Source organism: Solanum pennellii, chromosome 2 (assembly GCF_001406875.1).
Source record: "Solanum pennellii chromosome 2, SPENNV200".
Lineage (NCBI taxonomy): Eukaryota > Viridiplantae > Streptophyta > Magnoliopsida > Solanales > Solanaceae > Solanum > Solanum pennellii.
Window position 1 is genome coordinate 49558067 of NC_028638.1, and position 27298 is coordinate 49585364.

A 27298-nucleotide genomic window follows, 5' to 3' on the forward strand; every position below is an offset into this window, starting at 1 on the left:
CCATGTGTGACTTGCATTGATCCCTAAGTTAATGGAATATGAAATTGAGAAAGATGCTTGAGAAGGAAGATAAACAGAGGGTAAATATGTGGATAACTATAAAGTAAAGAGGCGCCATGTGTTTAATTTTCAATGGATATAATACTTAGCTTTTTTTATTTTAAAAAAGCAAGATTCTTATAATTTGTTGGTTGTGTTAGAAAAGAATAATCCTCTAATGAAATCTTGAAGGATTTATTTCCACTCCCTCTTTTCTTATTAATTATTCCTTCGTTTTTCGAGAGTCGAACAATTTATTTTATTAAGATATTTATGTGTGAAATTTTTAAATTTTTTAAAATAAAATTCATATAACTGTAAACTATGTAAAGAGTACTTTGATTCATAATAATTGATCATTCAAAATGTTTAAAAAATCTATGAAAAATTTACGATAAAAAATATACTTATTTAAATCTCAAAATGCGAAAAGCGCCACAGTATGACGGAGGGAGCATGAAAATAAGAGCTTCTTGGATGCTCATTTGTTCCATAGTAACGCTAGAATCATATTAATAGAGTACATTCCAAGTTTTAATCCCACCCCACCACAAGAAAAGAAAAAAAAAGTTACAAAGGATAAGTTAATTCGAAAGATTCAGTAACAGTAAATCTTTTATTGAGTTAATGTCATTATATTTAGAATCAATAATTTTTAATGAGTTTATATAAAGTATTGGTAATAAATACTAGCATTATATTATTATTGATAAATATGATACAATAATAATTATATTATTATCGCTAAATAATTGTTAAAAAATCCTTTATTTATTGTTGTGACTAATCAAGTCCTCATAGCAATTTTATCTTTTAATTTGTACTTTGCGTTGTCTCATATTGATTGTTATAATTTATTCTTTGGAAATTGGTCAAGTAAAGAACTCAACATCACCTTTTGGAAGGGAAAGCAATTCCTCTTTTTCTTTTTAAATGTTCGTTTTTGATTTGATGCACCCTTGAAAAAACAATAAATTAAATGGTAACTTATATCATTTTTATTAATTATGAGTCATTTCAATATTAATAAATAAATAATATTTAATAATAAAAAGAAAATAGATATAAAATAATAAATAATATCTTAATATTTTAAATTAAAAAAATAATCAATTTTAATATATCGGGTAAATAAAGATAGAACAGAAAGAATAAAAAACATTATCACTCACAAAAAGAGAGAAACAGAAAAAAGTTTCCCAAATGTATGGAGCACAGTATAAAAGGAATAGAACAAAAAGAAGACTTCAGTATCAATGCAGAAAATGTATGAAGTTTGTCTGCACAAGTAATTGATAGCGTTACTATTATTAACTTTCACATTATGATTTTTAGATTTTCGAGTTAATATCTTTTCATCATAATTTTGAATAGTTCATAAAAATTATTTAATTTTAAGTTGCTCCCTAAAAAATCACTCAATTTTATTTTATAACTCAAAATTCATCCAATTATTAATGTTTCATCTAACATATGAGATAAAAATTTTGAATACCAACAGTAAATATGTCTAACTTCTGAATTTAGGTTGGTTTCGAAATGACTTAATTAATTCAATGTATCGGTTATGGTAAGTAATATTGTGTAACAAGTTAAATTAGGTTGATAGCTTAAATAAAATGTCACTATACATGACTTAAACTCTCCTTGAGGGAAAATCAATATGTTGTTTAGGGGCGAAACCTGGATTAGGAGTTTGAGGTTCTAAATTTTGAAACAGAAGGTAAAAATATTGCTTTGAAAGTATACTTGTACTAAGACTCATATCTATGTCAGAAGCTACGAAAGTAGAGTTTGGGGGCTTTAAATTTGGGCAACTTTCACATAGCAAACATAAAATTTATATTTGTATGTTATAGCAAAGTTTGCATAATTGCATTCCATAGCAAACATATAAATGTATAATTCGCTATACATATACAATTGAAGCGAATTGTACAAAACGAGAAAGAGAAAAAGACTTGGGCAAAGAATTGTATAAAACGAATTGTATAATTATAAGTGTATAGAACGATTATATACAATTTGAATTTGTATAAAATGAGAAAGAGAGAAAGGCAAAAAAAACTAGGGTAGAGAATATACAATTGAATCAAATTGTATAAAACGATAAAGAGAGAAACTATATACAATTTGAATTTGTATAAAACGAGAAAGAGAGAAAGGCACAAGAAACTGAGCAAGGGAGTATTTTTATTGTATAATTATAAGTGTATATGACGAAAATATATGTATTTGCATGTGTAAATACAATTTTCTCTCGCTTTATACAAACAGAAACAAAATTTATATTTCGCTTCTGTTTGTATAAGCGAGAGAGGCGAGCGAGATTAGGAAGAGTGGCGAGCGAGATCTGGGAAAGGGGAGAGAGGGGAACAAAAATATATGTATTTATACAATTTCCTCTACTTTATAATAATAGAAACAAATTTTATACACTTGTGTTTGTATAAAAGTGAGAGGAAGCGAGCGAGAGATGGAACGAGAGAGGAGAGTGGCGTGCGAGAGTTTGAGGGAGAGAGGTGATTGACAAACAGTTTGCTACGAGACAATTAAATCAATGGGTGGTTATAACAATTAATTTGATTTATTAGTTTGCCATTATATATACAATTTTCCCTTTAAATTTTGGAACAGAAACGAAAAATATTGCAAAGCATGCTTTCTTTAAAAATGAAAGAGAAATTTTTGTTGATAGTGAGGTTCGAACCTAGAACACGTGAAAAACATTTTCACCATCTTTTTTTACGTCGGAGTTTTCAATCAATTTTGTTAGGTGGTTTACAAGTTAATATACATATATATATTTATTTAATTTTTCTAATACTAATACATCATCTACAGAAAAGCTAGTAAATTCGTCCGAACCCATGAACTCCACCTAGTTCCGCCTCCGATTATCTTGCTTGCCGCATCGACACATTCCCTTGGATCGTCCCACACACAAAAAAGAGCGCATAGCCCCGGACTGACTTGTAAGTATTATGGTAAGTAATATTCTATAACAAGTTAAATTGCACCGATGCCATAAAGAAATGTCACTATACATAACTTGAACTCTAAAATAAAACATGCATGAATCTTCAGAGGGAAGTTACACTTGTTAAATTTCATCTATATATAGACATAGATAATATTGTCAGCCTATAAGCAAATTATCATCAAGCATTCTAAAAATTCTTCCTCCATTTACAAATTACAATGGAAATAGAAGACAATGTGTCTTCTTCTTCTCATCCACATTGGTCGTATGACGTTTTCTTGAGTTTTAGAGGTGAGGATACTCGAAAGAGCTTTGTTGATCACCTCTATACTACTTTACACGACAAAGGAATACATGCATTCCGTGATGATAAAGAGTTAAGTAGAGGAAAATCAATTTCCCCTGAACTCGTTAAAGCTATAGAAAAATCGAGGTTTGCAGTTGTTATTTTTTCAAAAAATTATGCAGATTCATCGTGGTGTTTGGAGGAGCTGGCGAAGATCGTTGAATGCAACAAGCAGAGGGGACAAACGCTGATTCCAGTGTTTTATAGTGTGGATCCTTCTGTTGTGAGAAAACAGAAGGGGAGTTATGGAGACGCTTTTGCTAAACATGAAGAGAATTTGAAGGGATCAGATGAGAGCTATAAGATTCACAGATGGAGGGATGCTTTAAAGGATGCTGCTAACATCTCTGGGTTTGACGTCCAACACATGGAAGATGGGTAAGTCATCAAAAATAAACTCACTTTCTATCTTTATGCTCTAATATATAAGTTAGAAAAAAAAATATTTATAGAATATAGAATAACTAGTATTCAAAATTGCTCCCAATTCAATTATTGGATATTTTAAGCAGAAAATTTTTAGAATCGTACCAATATAGTTCCACCAGTGAGATAAAGAAAACTTTTAGAAACATATCCAATATAGTTTCACTGAGATCTGAGAAGGATAGGATGTATACAAAGTTTGTCTTTATCTTTATATGGTAGATACTGTTAACCTCATTTACGCTCCTCCTTGTCTTACCTACTCCTTAAATTCTATAATAATTGTCCACTTTATGAAATTAATAAATAATTTTATACTTAATTTTTAATTTATCATTATCAATAATAGTAATTTTTCTATTATAATTTTTAAGACATTGCATGTATTTATATACAAGGGTAAAATAGTATTCTTCCATTTAACTTATTTGTAATCCTATCTTTCTAATTTGCGGACACAACCATTTGAGTTCTAATGTCTAAAAATAATTTTTCTTTTAAGAAAAAGTTATAGATTTCATTTTATAAATACACAAGTAAAATCAATTTTCCGGTATAAAAAGTATATCACTTGTGTCTTAGTATATGTAAAACTTTTTATTTTTTTATAATTTAAATTATAGAAATTTTGTTTGATATTTTAATTAATTTAATTTAATTTTTAAAATTAATTAGAAAATTGACATCTATTCTAACATTAACAATCCCTCGATTTGTGCCATGAGAAAATTCCCAAAAAGAAAAAAACAAACAGCCCCTTTCTTCAATTCACCTCCACCGTATAACCTCCCGCAACTGCAAAATACACCATCAAGATCTTTCTGTTACAATGGAGGAATTGATGAAGCTCCAAAACTCGACCACCATGGAAACTAAACCAGGCCTTTCGCCTCTGGAATCATCACATTTACACTTCAATATGACTTGTGGAGGTGGTAGCGGAATTGGGGGTGTAGATCTTTGTTTTTGGTGGCGTCGGACGATATAGGATGAATAAAACTACTCTTCTAGTTCTTGAGAAATATTGTAGGTATTTTTTTGGGATTAGAACGCCAAAATTGGATTCAATTTTGTTTGTAGGTCTTTTAGTTATGACTACATACGAAGACTTAAATTGTTGTGTATATGCACATCCTTCCAATCGGAAAATGTTAATCTTTCCGAATTTCTATAATCAAAAAGCCAAACGTGGTGGTGGAGGTGGCTATGGTGGTGATCGCAGAGAAGAAAATTACATTGTACTCTGCAATGCCAGTAGTGTACGTCCAATAGGTATATCTTCGTGTTCGATAGGTCAAATTCAAAAACAACTCAAGTGTCTAAATGAAATTTACCGAGTTGATTGTAAAAGAAAACATTATTTGAATTCAAAGGAAATCGAAATGCAGCATGCACCAGTTAACATTTTGGACTGCAAATCTGACACTATTTCTTTTATCTTTTTTTTTAGGCATGAATCAAGGTGCATTAGACAGATTGCTTTGACAATTTTAAAAAGATTGGGGAGTGTACGAACTAAAGTTGCAGATCATTTAGTGGGCATAGAGCCCCATGTACAAAATATTATATCTATGATGAATTTGCATTCTGAAGCTGATGTTCGCATAATTGGGATATGGGGTATGGGAGGCATTGGCAAATCAACTATTGCGCGAGCTGTTTTTGATCAACTTCAGGAAGAGTTCGAAGGTAGTTGCTTTCTTGATAATGTTAGAGAAGTTTCAACAAAATCCGGACTTCAGCCTTTGTCAGAAAAAATGATTTCTGATACATTGAAAGAGAGTAAAGACAATCTTTACACCAGCACCAGTTTTCTGATGAACAGGTTGAGCTATAAAAGAGTGATGATCGTTCTTGACGATGTGGATAATGATGAGCAGATAGATTATTTGGCTGGAAAGCATGAATGGTTTGGAGCTGGGAGCAGAATCATCATCACCACTAGAAACAGGCAATTGTTATCGTCTCATGGGGTGGATCACGTGTATGAAGTTAGTCCTTTAGGGATTAATGAGGCTTTAATGCTCTTCAACAAGTTTGCGTTCAAGGGAGGTGAACCGGAAGGTGATTTTTCTGAACTGGCGCTGCAAGTCGTGCAATGTGCTTGGGGCCTCCCACTGGCTCTCAAAGTAATGGGTTCGTTTCTACATAAAAGAACAAAAGCGGAATGGAAGAGCACGTTGGTGAGGCTGAAAGAAATTCCCCTTGATGATGTGATAGGGAAACTTAAATTGAGCATTGATGCATTGAGTGATCTAGACAAGCAAATATTGCTTGACATTGCTTGTTTCTTCAAGGAGAAACGAAGAGAACCTGTCACCAGAAAACTCCTTGCTTTCGGTTTCAAACCTGAAATTGGAGTACCAGTACTTATTCAAAGATCACTTCTATCCATATCTGATGATGACAGACTCCAGATGCATGATTTAGTTCAAGAAACCGCTTGGTACATGGTTCGCCATGGACATCCTAGAGAGAAATTCAGCAGGTTGTGGGTTCCTGACGACATATGCGATGTTATGTCAAAGAAATCAGTAAGTTTACACTACATGGTTGATATATTGAACAACAACTAGAGAGTCGTTAACGTAAAAATAAAAATTACTAGTAACTTCTCTTATTAAATGTGTAGGGTACAGGAGCAATTGAGGGAATAATATTGGCGTACTCTGAAAAGCAGAAGATGAACTTAGGATCACAAGCATTAAAGGGTATGGAAAATCTACGTCTTCTGAAAATCCAGAATGCTTACTTCCGTAAAGGTCCGAGTTATCTTCCAAATGAGTTACAATGGCTCAGTTGGCACTATTTCCCTTCAACCTCACTTCCACAAGACTTTGAGGGAGAAAAGCTAGTTGGACTTAAACTAATTCATGGCCAAATTTCACAACTTTGGCCAGAAGATAAGGTACCATTGCCCTCATTAATATTGTTCGTACATATTTTTTCTTTGTTAGAGTGACCACTACTGTAAAATAATTTACAAACAGATATCTACCTTACCTTGAGTGTTCATTTTTCTCTTGCAATTAGGCAAAATAAGTCACTTATATATTATATGTTTCATGATTTAAACAGTATCTTGACAAGCTGAAGTATTTGAACCTCAGCTACTCCAAAGGGTTAATTAGCACTCCCGACTTTAGCCAAATGCCATATCTTGAAAAGTTGAACCTGAGCAACTGTACGAACTTGGTAGGAGTTCACAGATCACTTGGAGATCTTACAAGGCTTCGGTACTTGAATTTGTCTCACTGCTCAAAGCTAAAGAGTATTTCGAATAATATCCATCTCGAGTCTTTGGAAAAGCTTCTTCTGTGGGACTGCACAAAACTCGAAAGTTTCCCTCAAATCATAGGATTAATGCCAAAGCTTTCAGAACTTCACTTGGAAGGGACTGCTATCAAAGAGCTACCCGAGTCCATCATAAATCTCGGTGGGATTGTGTCCATAAACCTCAGGAATTGCAAGGATCTGGAATGTGTAACTTATAGCATTTGTGGTTTGAGATGTCTCAGGACTCTAAATCTCTCTGGCTGTTCAAAACTTGAGACATTGCCAGAAACCCTTGGACAATTGGAAACATTAGAAGAGCTACTTGTAGATGGAACTGCAATTAGCAAGCTACCATCAACTGTCTCGGAGATGGAAAATTTGAGAATCCTTTCTTTCAGTGGATGCAAGAAAAAGAAAAAGGATAAGGCATTCTGGAAAAACAGTTTTAGCTTTCGCTTGAATCTAAAGTTAACTTCCCTGCCAAATGTCAGGCGCATCACAAGACGATCAAATACCGGAAGAAAAAAGAAGACAGAAATATCAGGACCATCATTATCTGGTTTGCGTGCCTTAAAGAAACTAGATCTTAGTGACTCTGATTTGGTAGATGAAATCGCTGGTGATATTTGGCAGCTGTCCTCATTGGAAGAGTTAAATTTGAGTCGAAATAATTTTAATGAATTTCCATCAAGAATATATGGGTTACAGCAATTCAAGGTCCTGAAAGTGGACGAATGCAAAAACCTTGAAGCCTTGCCTGATCTTCCCTGGAGTATTGTACTGATAGAGGCAAATGAGTGCCTTTCCTTGCAGAGTCTTGGAAATCTTTCACCGCAACATGCATTCTTGAAAAAGGTCTCGTTTTTCAATTGTTTAAAATTGTACCAACAAAGCCAAAAAACCGGCATTGGCGCTGCGGATTTGTTGCTGCAATTGCTTCTCCAGGTAATGTCTCTATTTCATGAATTTATAAAATTATTATGTTTCCAAAATAATTATCAAGATATAGAATTTGTTAATTGTACAACAGGGTCACTCCACCTTTTATAGTCAATTTAGCATACTGATTGGTGGAGGAAAAATCCCTGAGTGGTTTGGTTATCAAAAAATGGGTCGATCAATCTCAGTCCAGCTACCTACAGATTGGCAAGACAACATTGCAGGGGTTGCATTCTCATTTGTTTTCGAGTGCCTTGTTCCAAAATCAAAACTTGGTGTTACTTTCAAGCTGATAAGTCCAAACCACCGGGAATACTCATTTGAAAGTGCTCCAGCATCTGCTGCTTCAAAGATGGGGGAGGAGGGCAAATACGATCACTTGTGGATAGCTTATATCTCTTTCCATCTTTTTCGTCTCCTCTTCCCCGAATTCACAACTGAAGATTGGACTAAGGTTTGTTGTTGCCTTTCAATTAGCCTAAGACAAGAGCCATGGACCAAAGCGAGGAGGTGTGGAATTCATCTAGTGTACAAAAAAGACTTGACAACATCATTGGCAGCTGGGAGCAAAGAATTGACAGTGTATGACGAGGGAGGAGATTCAAAGAGGAAAGAAGAGGTGAAAGAGGATATCGTGGCACTATTGGCTGGGGTTAACAATTTGAATTGGGACGTTGACTCCATTGAGCAAGATAACACCCAGCTTGCGAATTTGAGGAAATCTCTTGCCTATAAGATTCAGAAGACTCTTTCTTTTGATTGCTAGACTAGTGTTCTCTAGCTACTATATAGTACTAATGTTTGCTTATATCTTCAATTGAATAGTTGCTTGATGTTTCTGCTTGTCGATGGCACGTTTGTTTGTGCTTTACTTCCATGCATTTGGTTTGAGTAGTACTCTACTACTTACTACCAATGGACATTAGAAATAATAGTTGGCTTTGATTTTGTTGAATTGTTTGGTTTCTTGTGCCCTGTGCAACGAACCGTGTAATGTGTAAATGTAATGGTTGTTTTTCTTTTGTTAAGAATAATGTATGTTCTCTTCTGTATATTATTATATTTTTGGTTTCTACTCATTATATTCAATTTGCTCATCTTATTCATTCAATTCGATTAGGTATTTTGTTGGCTTATTTTATTCACTCAATATAAAGGGTGCAAGTATTTGATTTAAAAATATAAAGCACTCTTCTATTTATACAAACATAGTAGACACAATTACATTTAGCTAAATACATTATTTTGAGACAAACCAAACTACATCTTAGATTCTTCTTATGGTAGTTTTAATTGATTGAGGCATGGCTTTTCATCGATCGGAGCGGATAACCGGTGCAGCGACCTTAAAATTATTAACAGCAAAATTAAAGCGGAACCTGAACTCATGAGTAGGGTTATATATTGCTTTAGTGTTTTTATTAGCAGTGGTCATGTTGAGAGCAAAATCAACCGGATGAAACACAAGTTTAGACGCTTTCTCTTTAGCTTGAACTGCTATCCCTGCTGCGTCCTTTGCTAAATCCCCAATGTTAGCAAATCTGTTTGCCCAATTCGGTAGTTTTGGGACCCCTAATTTCTCAAGGAACTCATCGCAGAAATGCTTTGAGTTCCTTGACACCATATTGTATTTGCTACCAGGCCATGCATCGCGAAGATCTTTTAAGATCTGATTGACTTTGTGGGCAGAGCACTCTGTTCTGCCCAATACAATCTTTTCGCGATGCGTGTAATTGGGGTTTTTGGTAGCGGGGCAACTGAAAACCCCGCTGCCTATCACACAGGACCCATAGGCCCATTCAACGTTGTCGTAAACTTGGACGGCAGTGTGGAACATGCCGCCGAAAGAGATGGTGTCTTTGAGTAGCCTGTTCATTTGGACTACGCCGAAATTTACTGCGTCTTGCCCGTCTCTTTTGGTTAAGTCGTAAACATGGAGGATCACTTCTGCCATGGACGATCTCAAAAACTATGTTTTGTTTGTGATCTGTTAATCAGTGGAGGTTTTGGGGGCTATTTATAAGGGCTGCTTGCTTGCAATTGCAGCCTTTGAAGACAAAATTCTTTGAGTTGTGGAATTTGGGGCCTAAAGAATTGGGTTCTCACTTCCCATGTGTTTTGAGATTTATGGATGGAATCAAATATACAGTATTTGATTATAGAAATAAAATCAAGATATTTATGATATCAAATTGGGATTAGATCAATTTATTTTTAGTTATCAACTTATAACTAATAGAGATGAATAATTAGAAATGTCAGTTGAATAAGATGATATTGTAAATGAAATTTTATACTGTTATATCATACTATATGAATGTGTTTTGTGTTTTCTTTTTATTGGTTTAGCAATCGAAGAGGAAAGGAGGAAAATTGTTGGAAACTACATATGTTTTTAGAAATAACTTTTGCGAATCCTATTCGGATTAAAGTGAATAACCGAATCAAATCAAATCAAATTTTTATACGGATTGATTTTTTGGATTAATAAATTATTACTTTGGTTATGTTACTAATTAGTGACATAACCAAATAATCAAACCAAAAAAAGCTGAATAGAATAGAGGAAAATCAAACCAAATCAAATTTATCTGGATCGAATTGATTTATATTTTTACAAAATCAAAAATTTCAAATAAAATAATATAAAATCATATCAAAAAACTAAATACACACCTGATCTTTGGGAGACAAATGATCACCCTATAAATAATTTATTAATCGAATAAATTTTAAATTTAGCAAATCAAATCAATGATAGTAGCTAATACTTCAATCTTACGGCCATAATATTTAAATTTAAAATCCGTGACTTGAATTGATGTCGAAGGCAATGGAATGTGAAATTGGATAAAAAGAGGGTAAATATGTTGGATATAGCTATGGAATAATGAGGGACCATGTGGTCTATTTTAATTGAATATGATTCTAAGCCTTCTTTTATTTTCAAAAGAGAAAGATTCTTATTATTGGTTTGTTGTGTTAGAAAAGAATAATCCTCAAATGAATATTTTGAAGGATTTAAGAGGATTTCTAATAAGAAATTTTTATAATTGACATGTATAAGTCTAATTATTCTCCTATTAGCTATGAAATTATTTTTTATGTTTCAAATTTTAATATTCGTTAAATAAAAAAATTGGAATTTAAATTAACAAATGAATTATAATAATAGTACTGATAATTAATAATAGTCAATAGACATAAAATCAGGTAGCTTAAAAAAAATATTTATTTTTCTTCTTTAGCTTAAAACAATTAGTAGTCTTTTCTCTCACTTGTTAATTGTCTATCAAGACAAAATATTATTCTTTTACTCAATCTTTTTCAATTTATACTTTCAACAATTTTTAAAGGTATATTGTTTGAATATAAATTTGGTATACTTAGGGTGTGTTTGGTACGGAGGAAAATATTTTTCATGAAAAATGTTTTTCTAGAAAATATTTTTTTGAAAAAACAAGTAGATTTTGAACTTATTTTCTCCTGTTTGGTTTGTGAGAAAAAAATATTTTTCCGAGAATGATTTTTAGAGTTTGATTTATGAATGAAAAATATTTTTGAGAGACATCTTTTATTTTTAATGAGTAAAAAATAATTTATGAATTTGTATTTAAGTAATAAGTGTAGTGAAATTGATATATTGTTTAGTTTATAATTAACTTGTTTGAATTTGGTACTCTTTTTATTATAAATTTTGTATGGGCCAGTGTTTACTCTTTGGAATGAGTATAAAAACTTGTGTGCATTTGGTATTACTATTTATATAACAAAACACAATTAATCAATATTCTGAAGATTGAACTAAGGTTTGTGGTATTGACTATTGAGTTGTACTCTACTACCGACGATAGCTTTGGTTTTGTTGAATCGTTTGATTTCTTGTGTATTGTCAATGATTGCTTTTTTTTTTTAACGAGAATAATGTATGTTATGTTGTATCATTGTAATGTGTAAATGTGGTTTTTAAACTCATTATAGTCAATTTGCTCATCTGATTATTTCAATTCGATTACGTATTTGTTACTTCATTGTGTTATTTTATTCACTCAATCAGAGCATTTACGAAATATATATTTTTATCATCTCATCACTCACTCATCGCTACATCCATGTGAAATCTCACCCGACATATGCTTTTTATGAGAACAAAATAATACAAAATGTGTCAATATTCACCAGATCACAAATATAAAGTATTGTTCAAGTACAGATAATTTAAGAGATAATATTTCAAATAGTCCCTCAACTATAAAAATAAATTCAGAAATTTAGTTAATTTTGGTTTTTAATTCAAAGTTAACTTATTTATGAATTGTTTTTTCCATTAAAAAGTCGCCCAATTTTTTTTTAACTCAATCCACACAATTATAAGCGTTTTTCTTACAAAGTCACTTAATTTTATTTTTTCAACTCAAAACCATAATTATAAGTATTTTTCTTACAAAGTTACTCAACTAAGAATATTTTATTTTAAAGTCACATGATCTATTTAATTAATTTTTTTAATTTAAAATTTGTTGATATTAAATTTTTATTTCAAACAAAAGTTTATTCACTTAAACTATTTAATAACACTTTTATTTTACTCTTATTCCATTTTTTTTTTAAAAAGAGTCAGATCATATTTCACATTTTGTTTACCCTATTAAAATCAGGTTCACAATTTTATCCTTTCTATTCATATAGTTTTTTTAATTAATATTAATTTGATATGGTATGTTTTCTGTTAATTTTCGATCAGATAATGAACATTGGATAGCTATTCTTTTAGCCTGCACGTATATTTTTGAGGTGAGTTTCTCTGATTTCCGTGAAAATGTAGTAATTTGAGATGGATCATCAAACTTTTTTTCTTTTGGACCATCTTCGGTATTTTACTCTCTGCTATATATATTTAGAGAATATTTAGAGAGTAAAATAGAGAATGAGCTTTTTAATTATTTTATATTTGATTCTTTATTGTCTATGTATATAGAGTTGAATAGTAATTCTCTAAATTTGGAGAACTACTATTCACACTCTCTATTTCACTTTCTCGCTCTCTTATTATTATTTTATAATAAATATATTATTTTTCAATTAAATCTTTAATATTTGTAAATGTAATATAATATTTTTTAAAATATATATTTTTTAATATATAATACTTTTATTCCAAATTAATAATATTTCATTCTTTAATTTTTTTGTCAATTTAATACAATTTGATTTTGTTATTAATTTTCACCATAAAGAATGCACAATTTCAAATGGTCTATAATTGTTCAAAATATTCGTAATTCACGTTCTCAAAAGAAGAAATATTACACGATAAAGCAATAATCGGCCGAAAAGATGTTGAACGTATATTTGGAAATTTGCAATCACGTTTTACAATAATTGTAGGATAATCATGCTTTTGGAAAAAAAGGAAGTACTGCAATGATATAATGACCACATGTATTGTATTGCGCAACATGATAATTGAGAATGAATGTAATCTTAATGCACCAATTTAAGATTTTCGAGAGGCTCCAATTGCAACGACAAAAATGGTGATAGATGAAAATATTCGATTTAAACAATTTTTAACTAGACATAAAAGAAATTACGGACAAAAATGCTCATTTTGAACTCCATAATGCGTTAATAGAGTATTTATGTGAGCAACGTATTTTGAAAGTTGGATATTTATGTAATACCTTGTATAATCATACTTTATTAATGATTTCACTATTATTAGAATTGTTCATTAATTTGTATAATATGTAATATTTGCTTTTAAGGTATGATATTTAGAAATTCAGAATAAAATATAATTTTATACTAAAAAAGAATTTATAAAAAAAAATTATATTTCATGAAAATTAATAAATTGTATAAAAGTGATTATTAAAAAAAAAATTATTATGAAATAAGAAAATAAAAATGAAATAGAAATAATAATATAATATTAAAAAAGAGATTTTTTTTAAAGAGCAAGAGAATTGAGTTAAAGTTAATACTCCAAAAAAATAAAAAATCCTATATTTAAATAATAAAATAGATTATAGGATTGGAGATGCACTTAGTAGAATATAAAAGTAAATAAAAGGGTCCTTAAATGGTTTAAACTTTAAATGAATATTCTTTTGTTTAAGTAAAAATACTCATAACTGTAAGTAAGTATTTATTTCAAATAAATTTATTCTCAAGTGTATTTACAGAGGCAAAATATATAAAGTATTGGACAAACAATTTCTTACTTGGAGGAGGAGTAAATTGTAAAATGTGTTGGCGGTGGAATGATCCTCTTGAGAACAAGTGTCTTGCCACTTGTCTTATGCTAAGCATTTCTATTGGCTGATATATATATATATATATTCTATTTAATTAGAAAATATTTGTTTAATTTTGGAGAAACATTTTATAATGTTAGAACTAGATAGACTCAAAACATTAATTTTCTATACTAATATTAATATAATATTATAGTAATATTCCTCTTATATAATAAGTTAAATTATTATTGTAAAATATTTTAATTGTTCACCTAACACTGAGTAGAAAAATCAAAATTCGGGGACTTTGTAGAAAATAAGTCCATAGTAGAGTATCCAATAAATCATCAAATACAAACAAAAATATGCTTACAAAAAGAGGATTAGCACTGAATCCATTTTCTGATTCAATAATGGAGCTACAACTTTTTCTTGCCACTTTTCTCAGCATATTGCTTCTCATTTTCACAGTGAATTTATTATCCAAGCAAAGAAAACCAACTCCAAACTTGCCTCCAGGTCCATGGAAATTGCCTTTCATAGGAAGCATTCACCATTTAATTGCTAGCCAATTACCTCACCATACTCTTAGAGACCTGGCCAAAAAACATGGCCCTTTAATGCACTTGCAGCTCGGTGAGATCCCTACGATTGTTATTTCGAGTCCTCGTGTAGCACAAGAGGTGTTAAAAACTCATGATCTCGCGTTCACAAATCGTCCTGGGCTGTTAAGTGTACAGATTTTGACTTACAACTATTCAGACATTGCGTTTGCACCTTATGGAAATTACTGGAGACAAATGCGTAAATTATGCACCTTAGAACTATTGAGTGCAAAGAATGTTGTATCATTTGCCTCTATTAGAGAGGAAGAAGCATTCAATCTTGTTCAAGACGTTGAATCAAGATCTGGATCAGTTATTAATCTTACAGAAAAGATATACGCTCTCACAAATGCAGTAATTTGTAGAGCAGCTTTTGGTAAGAGGAGAAAAGAAGAATCAACATATTTCATGTCTTTGATAAAGGAATTATCATTAATGATAACAGGTTTGGACCTTTTCTTTTTTTTAATAAGTCTGTGCCTTCTGTAAGGTGTTTTTTAGTAGTGATAGCATTTTCCCCTCAAATATTTTTTGTAGGTTTGGACATAAGTGAGGTGTTTCCTTCGCTGAAGTTTCTGCAAGTCATTACTGGGTCTAAAGAAAAATTATTGAAGCTTCATAAAAAGTTTGACAAGGTGCTTGAAATGATAATGGAGGAGCACAAGCACAAGTATGATGATGAAGAGTCATCAAGGAAAAATGATTTGGTTAATTTGCTATTAAAGCTCCAAGAAAGTGGCACTCTTGATTTTTCCTTCACTGGAGACAATATCAAAGCAGTCATACTGGTGACAAATTTCTTTGAATTTCTCAATACATATTCGCGTGAACTCATAAATTAGTTGTAATTATAAATGTGTATATATGCAGGACATGTTTTTAGCAGGAACTGAAACTTCGGCAACAGTTCTCGATTGGGCTATGGTTGAAATGATGAGAAACCCTAAAGTTATGGAAAAGGCACAAACAGAATTGAGAAGAATCCTCAAAGGAAAAAACAGAGTAACAGAGATTGATTTGAAAGAAGTTAGTTACCTAAAATTAGTAATTAAAGAAACTCTGAGGTTACATCCACCACTTCCTTTGTTGCTTCCAAGAGATTGCAGGGAGGAATGTGTAATTGATGGATATGACATACCAATTAAAACTAAAGTAATAGTGAATGCTTGGGCAATTAACAGAGATGCTGAATTTTGGGAAAATGCTGAAAGTTTTACACCAGAGAGGTTCATAAATTCTGCAAGTAACAATTTGGAATTTATCGGACAGAATTACGAGTATTTGCCATTTGGTGGAGGAAGGAGAATGTGTCCTGGAATTTCATTTGGTTTATCAAATGTTGAGCTTCCATTAGCTCAACTTATTTTCCATTTCAATTGGAAGCTGCCTAACGGGATGAAGCCTGAAGATGTTGATGTTACTGAAACTCCTGGTTCTAGTTGTAGTAGAAAATATAATTTGTGTGTTATTGCTACCTCTAATGATCACGGGATTTGATAATTACAAGTGTAATTGTGGTTGTTTTTCTTTTGTTCAGAATAATGTGTATTCAGTATATCTTTTTATGATGGAAGAGTATTTGTTTTCCAACTATGAATAGAGACTGTACTATATACTTTTATTTAGAAAATTGCGTTATTTAAGAGACTATGCACAAAATCGGAGTTCCCATTCGATTCACATGTGAAATCGGAGCGGCTGAGGTTTTTGCTATTAAAATTATTGATCAACTTTCATTGTTTGGGTGACGATAAATATTTTTTCAAAGTTATATAGTGTTTCGATTATTCATTTTGTAATTCAAACTTTAAGTAAAAATGTCACGATCCAAAAATGGACGTGATGACATTCGTCTCATTTCACCAAAATTAGTCAACCTAAAACTCAACCATTTTAATAAAATGATGAAATTTTATAATAAATTCAAAAATACCGCCAAAATCTGGTTGTCACGTGTACAAGCATCTATAATATTACAATTGATTCAAAAGAAATTACTATAATATTACAATTGATTCAAAAGAAATTACAAGTTCCAAATGACTTTGTTTCTAGAATAGAACAAGATCATCCAAAATCTGATTATCACATGTACAAGTATCTATAATATTACGATTGATTCAAAAGAAATTACAAGTGCTAAATGACTTTATTTCTAAAATAGAACAAGATCATAAATAGCAACTACTTCACAAACCTCCATAAGAAGTCTCGGACTCATACGAGGAGAAGAGAAATATCAGAAGGAAATTAAAAGAAATACGTCACCAGTATGACTGCTTTGATATTGTCTCCTAGTGAAGGAGAAATCAAGAGTGCTTGTGCTCCTCCATTATCATATCAAGCACCTTGTCAAACTTTTTATGAAGCTTCAATAGTTTTTCTTTAGTCCTAGTAATGACTTGCAGAAACTTCAGCGAAGGAAACACCTCGCTTATGTCCAAACCTATTAGTAAATAATTGGAACAAAATGCAATCAACACAATTGTGATATACCGACGGAAGGCAGCCAGTGTATCGCATAAATTGAAATGTTATTAAAAAAAAAAAACACACTCTTCCATCGATACAAAGATATTCAAAGCATAGCATACATTATTCTTGTGACAAAGTTCACATGTCTTGTGAAGCCACAATTGCCTGATGAAATGAAGCCTGAAGATGTTGGTGTTACTGAAACTCCTGGTGCTAGCTGTAGTAGGAAATTTAGTTTATGTCTACTTGCTACATGTAATGATCTTGGAATTTGGTAATTAGAATATTCATTAGGACAAATAGAGAATTTTGCAACTACAAATAAAGGATATTTATAACCGACCCCTAAAAAAATGCTGCTATGGCAACTCTGTATGCAATGAAGAGTCTCTAAATACTTTTGTGACAACAACTATTTTCACTAAGAGAAAATCTATTGCTCTTTTGTTGTACTTGGAAGTATGATGAGTTGAGAACAGGAAATCAATGCTGCAGCAAACAGCAAGTAAAGAGAGGTCTTTGGCCTCCAGAAGGAGATGAAAACCTCAGTAGAAACATTTTCTACTATCTCAATTCTTCATTTCCTTTCGTGGAATTAAAATCTCGATAACAACATTTCACTATACTAGCCATGTTTAAAAGTATCACCTTGACTGTTTATTTAATAATTTTGCCTGACTTACTACATAGATATTGAAAGAGCTGCAGTCTGAGGTGGATAAATTATTCAAGGCAAGATCTGAAAAGGGATTGTTTTAGTGAACAAGAAGAAATGATTATAATTGATGTACACAGAATCGCGGGAAACAACAGATGGGCACAAATAGCTAAGCAGAAAAGGTGTAAAATTATATTGAGATGAAAAATTACAACAGAACAGAAAGGAAATATGAAAGATCAATAGAGATCCAATACTGCTATATAAAAAAGGAAATTATTTTCATTATCATTGAATCAGTATACAACAAACAAACCCATTAACTAATATCATATCAAGCACAGGCACAAGGATTATCAACGCTGACATCATCCTCGTCGCCGATCCTGAACAGCAAATATCCGATCGCCAAACCCAGAACAATAGCAACAAAAACGCCGCCGTTGAATGACATAACAGCCAACATAAGCATATACCCAATTGCCGAATTGATCCCGAAAAGGATCGCCGTAGCGAATCTCGCCGAGTTCCACTTACCGCCGACGGTCGGGAAAGTGTAAAGAAGGGGAGCATTCACAGCGGCGCTAGGCGGCGAAGGGTAATTCCTCCTGAAATTGGCAGAGATAATCCTGAATCGTTGACGACGATCTTCCATATACTGATAAAATAGGGCGAAGATAAAACAAGCAAGTAAAGTAATTGCATAGCTAGTCCATGAATCAGTTCTCCAGAAATCGAACAAAAGGGTTACTTTTTTACCCCAATAAAAGGTCATGTGCATCATTTTTGCTTTCCGATTTTGAGTTCTTGCCGATTTGGGTTCTTGGAGAAGATGGGTTTAAGGAGAAGATAGGTATTTTGTTGATTCGTTTGGCAAGTATGGGCCTTTTGATATGAGTCGTTCGATTCGATGATGATAAGGTGTGATAGAATGATGAGAATATCAAGGTGAAAAAAGAGGAGACTTGGAGTTGGTGGGTTTAGTTTGTTTGTACTATACGTTTTAGGACAGTTTATACCTATCCTTACTTGTACTACTATTTTCCTGTCATTTAGGGGTGCTGAAATGATAAATAATCTTCCTTTGAAATGCCCTATTGGTTTTAGGTCGTTTTTGCCGAGAGCTTTATTGGAACTTGTCTCGGATTCAAGTCCTCGATTATGCATTGATATTTTTTGCTAGAGAGTTTTGTTGGGACTTGTTTCGGATTTAAGTCCTCGATTGTTACTAAGGGTTATGACTTTTAACTTACTGAAAAGTTGTGACCTTTTTAGACAAGACACAATAAATATCTATTTACACTACATTTTGTTGTCTAATAGAACTATAGAAGGGCTTCATCTTATTTTTCAACAACGTATTTAACAATTTCTTGACTTCCTCTACTACTAAATTTAGTATTTTAAGTATATTTTATTATTGTTGATTGGTTCGCTGACAACGTGATTTAGGTACTGATACACTGATTAGTAAGATCGTTTTATCCTGGGAGGATATATTTCATTAACATTGAATACTAATCGAGTGAATAATTTCCTTAAGAACACAATATGCATTAATAAGCTCGATTTTTTCTTTGAGAAAAATAATTTGTATATTATTTCTAATTTGTTTCATATTCTTTTTCTTTACTAACTTAAATTTCTCTTTTTGAAAATACTCTTTAATCTTTGTTGCTTCTTACCAAGTTTTTCAAAGTTATCGTTCCAATTATATTAGTAATACTGGTTGAACAACATTTACCCCCAATGTGAAACTTTTAGGTTTGAGTCCGGAGACACATTTATTAGAAAACATATATTTTTAAGGTTGTTCATAATTTAAGAACGAAACTAATAATTTATATCAAATTTAAGATAGTTTTAATAGTCACCCTGATAATGCGACATCTAACTAACATAAGTGTGTATATATAAGGAACCTTCGGTGCAAAGATCACGAAGATCTCCTTTCCTGTTAACATTTTTGTATCAAGCAAATAGTTGCTTATATTTAGAAAGAATACTAATTAAATTTCATTCAACAATTTTAAAATACATAATATATCTTTCCTAATTAACTTTGAGTACGATATTATCTATGTCAATCTGGAAACAGTTATTAGGACTAATTAGAGTTGAGTCAAAAGAGAAACTTTTGGCATGATTTTGAGCCTGTTTGTTTCAGCTTAAAAGTTGGTCAAACTGACTTAAAAGCTGGTTTTTGACTTATTTAGCTGTTTGACAATACTCAAAATAACTTATTTTAAGTTAAAAAAAACTTATTTTAAGCCAAAAGTTAAAAGCTGAGGTAGGGATGCTTTTTTTTTTAGCTTATAAGCTGTTTTAAGTTGACCACATTTTTATCTTTTTGCCCTTAATATTTTTATACAATCTCCAAATTACCCACATAACCCTAACATCTCTTTCTTCCATTTTTCTCTTTTCACGTTTGGTATAGCAGCTTCAGCACTTTTATCCAAACGGATAACTGCTTATTTTAAAAATAAGTTTTAACACTTTCAAAAGTACTTTTTTAAAGCTGCTTTTATTATGCCCATCCAAATGGACCCTTTGTCTGTTACCTTGGGTCAGAGTTTGAATAAAGTTTTAACTTCAAAGCTAGTACTAATAACATTACTATTTTTTTTAATGAAAGACTTGTGAATGACCTGAGCACAATCAATAGCTTAATTAGACAATGCTGAAATTGTAAAAAGATGATTAGACTCATCTTCTCTTCTTTAATCACAAAATAAACAAGTGATGACGGGTTGCTCTACTTTGGTAAAATGTGCCGGTGTATATTCGACCCGATTTCGAAATCACGGATTGAGGGGCTGGGCTAAACGCATTGGGTCGGCAGACGAGCCCATCTACTAGTTCAGATCTCGGCCCATTGTGGCACGACTCCGTTAATAGTGAAAATATCTAATTACGTTATTTCTATCATAATTTATTTATTCTCTCTAAAATTCAACGTAATTATAATTTATTTCACTATTTAGTAACTTTATACCTGATTACACGGCAAATATATGTAAATTACACTAGATATATACTATATACATGTATCTGGAGTTATTCACATTTATCTGGAATACCAAATACGTGACTGAAATACAAGAGTGGTGAGCGATCTATCTATCCCAAATACATGTAAATCCACTTGGATACAGTATATCTAAAACAAAATACATCTAATTTTGACCACATATATCCCGAGATACATGTATCTAAACGTATTTGGACACACAAAAATATGATAAAATTCAAAATATTGTAAATTAGCATGTATCTAAGTAATTAATTTCTAAACTAGTGAGATTACCGTAATAGATAAGCTAATATTAAATCTGAAAGAGCAAAAACAGAAAGAAAGGAAAATGTAAATACAAAAAGGTGATGTCGTTGCCTTGAAAACAAGGAGTTCCATGGAGAAGAAGACAAATAAGATTAGTAACAAAGGAAGGAAGAAAGATCTAAGAAGAAGTGTTTGATAGCTCGTAGGGAAAATTAGGGGTGTCAAAACTGAACTCAAACATAGGTAATTTGTCCAAAATTTTAAGGGTTTGGCTCAAGATAATTTGAATTGGGTTCATTCTCAACCCATATTCATGCTTAATCCATTTGAAGAAAATTCTCAATTGAGCCCAATTCAATCTCCAATTTCAACACATTTTAAAACTTTTTATTAGATATGTTCCTATATTGAAGGTATGAATTATTATCTATTTAACATCTTTTAGGATTTATCTATCAATTTTTTACTTTTTTAACAAAAAATTCTTGAGCGGAAATTCAAATTGTGATTATAAAAGTTAATTATCAATATATTAAATTATTGAGATTAATCGGGTCAAATTGAGCGAGTCAAGACCCAACCCTTTTTTAGCCCATTGAATGCAACCCATTTGAACTCAAAGTGAACTTGGGCGGGTCAAGATCCAATCCAATTGCTATTAAACCCATTTTAATATTTTGAATTTCAAACCAACTCGTGCATTTGACATTCTTAGGAAAAATAATGAAAATAATATATCATAAGAAATCAGCTCAACGAAAAAGACCCTTCTTTTTCTACGTACTCTCCTCTAGTCATCTCCCAACCACCACACAAAACAAATAGTATGATTGTATCTTTTTTAAATTATTAATTGTTACAAGTTATAGCACATTTATATATAATTTTAAATATTTAAGTTCATTTTTTTAAACTCTTAAACATTGTATGTTTAAATACACCATTAAAATAATGAAATTTGAACTATGTTATGTAAATTAGAATGAAAGAATTGCGTAGTACATATTTATGTATCTATTTTAAAAATAAAATGAGTTATTAATCATAATTTTTTTTGCTATATTACACTCTTTATATCCACAATATGACTACTTAATTAATAACTTAGATAGACTCTTAAAAAAAAGTTAAATAGATCATTAAAAAAAATGTTTATACATTATATTTTAACTTATGTGTTTTTCTTTTTTGAAATATTGCATTCTTTATTTAGTAATCTTTTAATTTTACTATCACATATTATATATTTATGATTATAAAATTCGAAAACTACTACGTAAGATCATAATTTTTTTAAAAAAATTCTTACTTTTCTTGAATTTGTGACTATAGACAACTAACCAACTTAAGATTCTTTTTTTTTTAAAAAAATTATAATCTCAACTAAACTAAATATGTGTATAATATATAAAATATTATTTAATTTTTTGCTCTGAAGCACATCAAATAAAATTACTATATTAAGTAGACCCTTTATATAATGATATATTATCAAACTTAAGAAAGTAAAATAAGGATATCAAATTAGGTAGATATATACAATCAATAACGAAATAAAAGATACCACACAAATAATAAATAGGCGGAAGGTAGTATATATATTATATTATATGGTCAGCCTTGGTTGAGTTGTCATAATTGTATGCAGTCTTATCTTAACAATCTCTGTTCCCTACAATTCCCCCCTTTATATTAATCATTGTGTTACTTACCCTTTTTGGCTCATTTGGTTAGACTCCATTTATTATTTCTATAAAGAAAAAAGGCCAACCATGCATTGCTTTTAACATATGTAGAGTGAGTAGTAATTAGCATAAACCTACTCTTTTGGTTGCAAATAATTAGGTTCCTGTTAAGGCAGGAATATGAGTGGGGCAGAGGCGGAACTTAGTGGGATTTCGTGAGTTTGAAAAAATTTAGTAATTTTTTTATAAGTTGTATACTTATATTTTTAAAAATTAAATATATATACTAACTAGTAAATTCCTAATAAATTTGACTATCAGTTCAGTGAAGGTTTTGTGGACACATTCATATAAAACAAAAGCATTTTTTACAATATCTTTCTCTTTTATTCTAAAATTTATAATTCTCAAATTTCTAATTTTGACTCTGCCTCTTGGAGAGGAAAGAGGTACAAATTTGAAGTTTTTTTTATATTCATTATCAAATTAATTTTGTTATATATATATATATATATATGTATATATATAGAGAGAGAGAGAGAGAATGAACATAATTGTTGTAATTCGCCCGCAAGAGCCAGTTGCCTAAGGTGTGGCCTCATTTATTTTCAAGCAATAATAAGTTATAGATATTATAAAAAGAAAATATTGAATATTATTTGTGAAAAATATAAATTTCTCATTCTCATATACGAAAAGAGATTAATAGAAAATTTTCAAATCTAAAATACGTCTAGGAAAGATTAAAAGGACAAGTTATAATAAATTTCATTAAAAGCCATATTAAATTTAAAGCCTTCCTTCAAATTTTACTTCTTTTTTTTTTTTTTTGTAAATGCTCCGAGTTTAATTAAGGGAAAGTTGTATATAATAGTAAATTAATAATTTAAAATAAATGGAGTAGCTAGGGTTTGATTTAATTGTGCTCCATAACAAACGTTTGCAAAAAATTGCCTAGCGCCTCTCTCCAAATATCTCGCTCGCCACTCTCCTCCAATCTCTCGCTCGCTTCCTCACTTTTTATACAAACACAAGTGTATAAAAATTGTTTCTAATTGTATAAAACAGAGAAAATTGTATAAATACATATATTTTTGTTTCCCTATTTCCCCTCTTCCAGATCTCGCTCGCCACTCTCCCAAATCTCGTTTGCCACCCTCGCCTTTCTCACTTATACAAACAGAAGCGAAATGTATAAATTGCGTTTCTGTTTGTATAAAGCGTGAGAAAATTGTATATACACATGCAAGTACATATATTTTCGTTCTATACACTTATAATTATACAATAAAAATACTCCCCTGCCCAATTTCTTTTGTCTTTCTCTCTTTCTCGTTTTATACAATTTTCGAATTGTATCTAATTTCTCTCTTTTCGTTTTATACAATTCGATTCAATTGTATATTCCTTGTCAAGTCTCTTTTGTCTTTCTCTCTTTCTCATTTTATAAAAATTCAAATTGTATATAATTGTTCTATACACTTATAATAATATTTATACACTTCGTTTTTATACAGTTCTCTGCCCAAGTGTCTTTCTCTTTCTTGTTTTATACACTTCGTTTTATATAATTTGCTTTAACTGTATATGTATAGCGAATTATACAGTTTCTATGTTTGCTATGGAACGCAATTATGAAAACTTTGCTATATAGCATACAAATATAAATTTTTTATTTGCTATATGTGAAAATTGCCCTTTAATTAATAACTAAATGTCACTCTCAATTTCCACTATAATCACAAATATTTGTCTGGTCTTTAATATTTTAGGAATAATAGGAAAATTTCTGTTTCAAAATTGGTGAACAATCAGTAGTGATCTAGTAGGCACTAACATAATACTAATTAATTACTAAACAGGGTTTATTGAATAATACGTACAGAGAAAGTGAGATTTGTCTTATCTTTTTGGGCATGGTGGTGGAAACAGCATACATTTTCAGCTTTATCAAAGTGAAAATTAAAGTTTTTTTTTTCAAGAAAAAAAAACAAAAAACACTAAAGGATCCTGCATTTAAATGATGAATTAATAGATGCATTTTTGAAAAGCTAGAAATCAAATGTACTACTAATATATAATTACTACTTACAAATTATATGAATTTCATGAACTTTGCATTCTCATTACCAAATGATTAAATACAATCATAACAAAAATTCTTTTATAGATATCGCGAAAAAGATATATCATCATCAGTTGAGACCGATCATTTATATAGATATGTTAAACTAGTGAAAATCACATCAATATTACAAAAATTGAACCAAAACCATAATATATTCCATATATATATATATAATGAGTAAATGTATACATATATTTAGAAAAACACAAATTGAAAAGGTTACAAATCAACTAGAGAATTAAGAAGATAATAAACCCCCCCCCCCCCAACCACCAATGATAATTACCTATTTGAAATTGGATTTGGACCACTAGGAACTTCATGAGCACTAACATTCAATGATTTGTCTCTCCATTTTTGAGATTGATGATTCTTTCCTTTTCTTCCCAATATTGTACTTGAAACTTGATCTTCTTTGTAGTTTCTTCTTTCACTACTCAAATTTTTGGGAATGTTCTTCTTGATTGCATCATGATGATGATCACTCGGTTCGACTTGTCGATTATCAGACATAACAATAGTAACAAGAAAGAAGAAGAGAGTAAGTAATGAGATAATAATGTTGTAGAGAGTCATTTTACAAGTGATGATGAGAGGCTAGAAAGTCATCCCTAGCCATAAATAAAAAATCAAGAAGATAAACTATATATTCAACACTTATATATAATGGTTGAGTCGTTAAGAACAAGAAGGATTGATTTTATTTTATTTTAATCAACACGAGTCACGATTTTATTGTCACTAGTAAAAAATAAAAAAAAAATTAACAAATGGAAGAAGGTAGACTAGACTTTTTCATGTGAAAACCCTAAAAAGACAAAGGTAATTTAAACTAGTTTTTGAACATTAGAGAGAAAATAAGAGAGAGAGAGAGATAAAAAAGGAGAGAATATAATCTTGAAAGAGATAAAGTGGAAAGGAGAGATATGAATTACTTTATCAATGTCTGGTGACCTTAAAAGATTACACAAAGAGAGAGAGACAGGGAAAAAAAAAATTAGCTCATGACTTGTATCCGAAATTCGTATATTTGATTCAGAGTCATATCATATTATAAACACTCGAATATTTAACTATAATAATAACTCACTTTCTATAAAATTTCTTCTAATTTTTTTCTTCAAAAATTTAAAGAAAAGAACTCTGATTAAGAATGATCAGATCGATGGATCCAATGTATATGTGGGTGGGGTAAGCAGTTCGTCTTTTAGTAGAAAAAAACTGAATGAATGGCGCCAAAAGGTGGTGTAGGTGAATGAGATAAGCAAAAGAGACGTGAGAAGAGACATGCAAATGCTAAATACTGAGTCAGTGCCTTCTTTGGATTTTTGGATCATTGATGCAATTTGTTACGCAATTTGGACATTATGAAAATGGACAAATTTTATAAAAGGGAACAAGAAAAAAACCGTGGGGGTAGGGGAGTAACATAAGCCAGAAAATTTGGTCACAGATTTGAAGACAACAGTATTTGAGTAGACATAATTATCTCATAATTAATTAAGCTGCCAAACAGGAAAAAGGAAAAAATGGTTGTTATAGAGCCATAATAATAATTTATAAATTTGATTATTAGTATATAAATTGGTCGGTTAATTTATTATTTGAAGTCCTTTTTCATATGCCTTTAAATTAGTGTACATTACTTTCTATTCAACCCTCCTTTTTCTTTTTGTTAAGGTATGTGTTGGTTTCGTTGATTAACTCTCTCTCTCTGTATATATAATGTATAATAGTGTATATACACTTTTACACATTATGTTATACAATTTTATACATTTGACATAACTTTAATTTATGATCACATGATCAACAATCTTCTTTATTTTCTTAAACTTCGAACAAAGTCAAACTAGATCATTCTTTTTTAAATAGAGGGAATACTAGTATTTACTCCCTCTGTATCTATTTGTTCGATCTATTTTCTTTTTTTAGTCCATTTAAAAAAGAATATCTCTCTCTTTTTAGCAACTTTTTAGTTTTACCTTTACACATAACATGTTCAAGATCACTAAATTAAAAGTCATTTTGATATATTTAACATATCTTTAATTTAAGATCATAAAATTCAAAAAATTCTTTATTTTCTTAAACTTCAAATCAAGTAAGAACAGAACAGAACAAACAAATTGAAACAGAAGAAATATTATTCTCCTTCACGGAACTTAAGTAAATTCCTCAATTAATTGAAAGTATATAATTTTGATAGAGAA

The 27298-nt window shown here is 30.8% G+C and overlaps 4 protein-coding genes across 5 annotated transcripts; 2 read left to right on the forward strand and 2 right to left on the reverse strand.

Annotated features, from left to right (window-relative positions):
- Positions 1-3123: 3123 nt before the first annotated feature.
- LOC107011985 (TMV resistance protein N-like) lies at positions 3124-9061 on the forward strand. Of its 2 annotated transcripts, none has more exons than XM_015211686.2 (5): positions 3124-3746; positions 5245-6328; positions 6427-6702; positions 6873-8015; positions 8101-9061. In XM_015211686.2, exons 1-5 carry the CDS (start codon positions 3241-3243, stop codon positions 8773-8775), a joined length of 3684 nt encoding a protein of 1227 aa, XP_015067172.1. In that variant the 5' UTR covers positions 3124-3240; the 3' UTR covers positions 8776-9061. The 2 variants fall into 2 exon arrangements, with proteins under 2 accessions (XP_015067172.1, XP_015067173.1); XM_015211687.2 differs by lacking the exon at positions 3124-3746 and adding an exon at positions 4501-5066.
- A 100-nt stretch (positions 9062-9161) lies between these two features.
- Positions 9162-10094, reverse strand: LOC107011987 (deSI-like protein At4g17486). Its single transcript, XM_015211688.2, has one exon. It carries the CDS (start codon positions 9961-9963, stop codon positions 9322-9324), a length of 642 nt encoding a protein of 213 aa, XP_015067174.1. The 5' UTR covers positions 9964-10094; the 3' UTR covers positions 9162-9321.
- Positions 10095-14609: 4515 nt separating this feature from the next.
- Positions 14610-16477, forward strand: LOC107008964 (premnaspirodiene oxygenase-like). Its single transcript, XM_015208192.2, has 3 exons — positions 14610-15301; positions 15394-15644; positions 15727-16477. Exons 1-3 carry the CDS (start codon positions 14617-14619, stop codon positions 16351-16353), a joined length of 1563 nt encoding a protein of 520 aa, XP_015063678.2. The 5' UTR covers positions 14610-14616; the 3' UTR covers positions 16354-16477.
- A 1682-nt stretch (positions 16478-18159) lies between these two features.
- Positions 18160-19029, reverse strand: LOC107008918 (copper transporter 5). The gene has a single exon (XM_015208128.1). The coding sequence runs from the start codon at positions 18771-18773 to the stop codon at positions 18324-18326; it is 450 nt and encodes a 149-aa protein (XP_015063614.1). The 5' UTR covers positions 18774-19029; the 3' UTR covers positions 18160-18323.
- Between the last annotated feature and the right edge of the window lie 8269 nt (positions 19030-27298).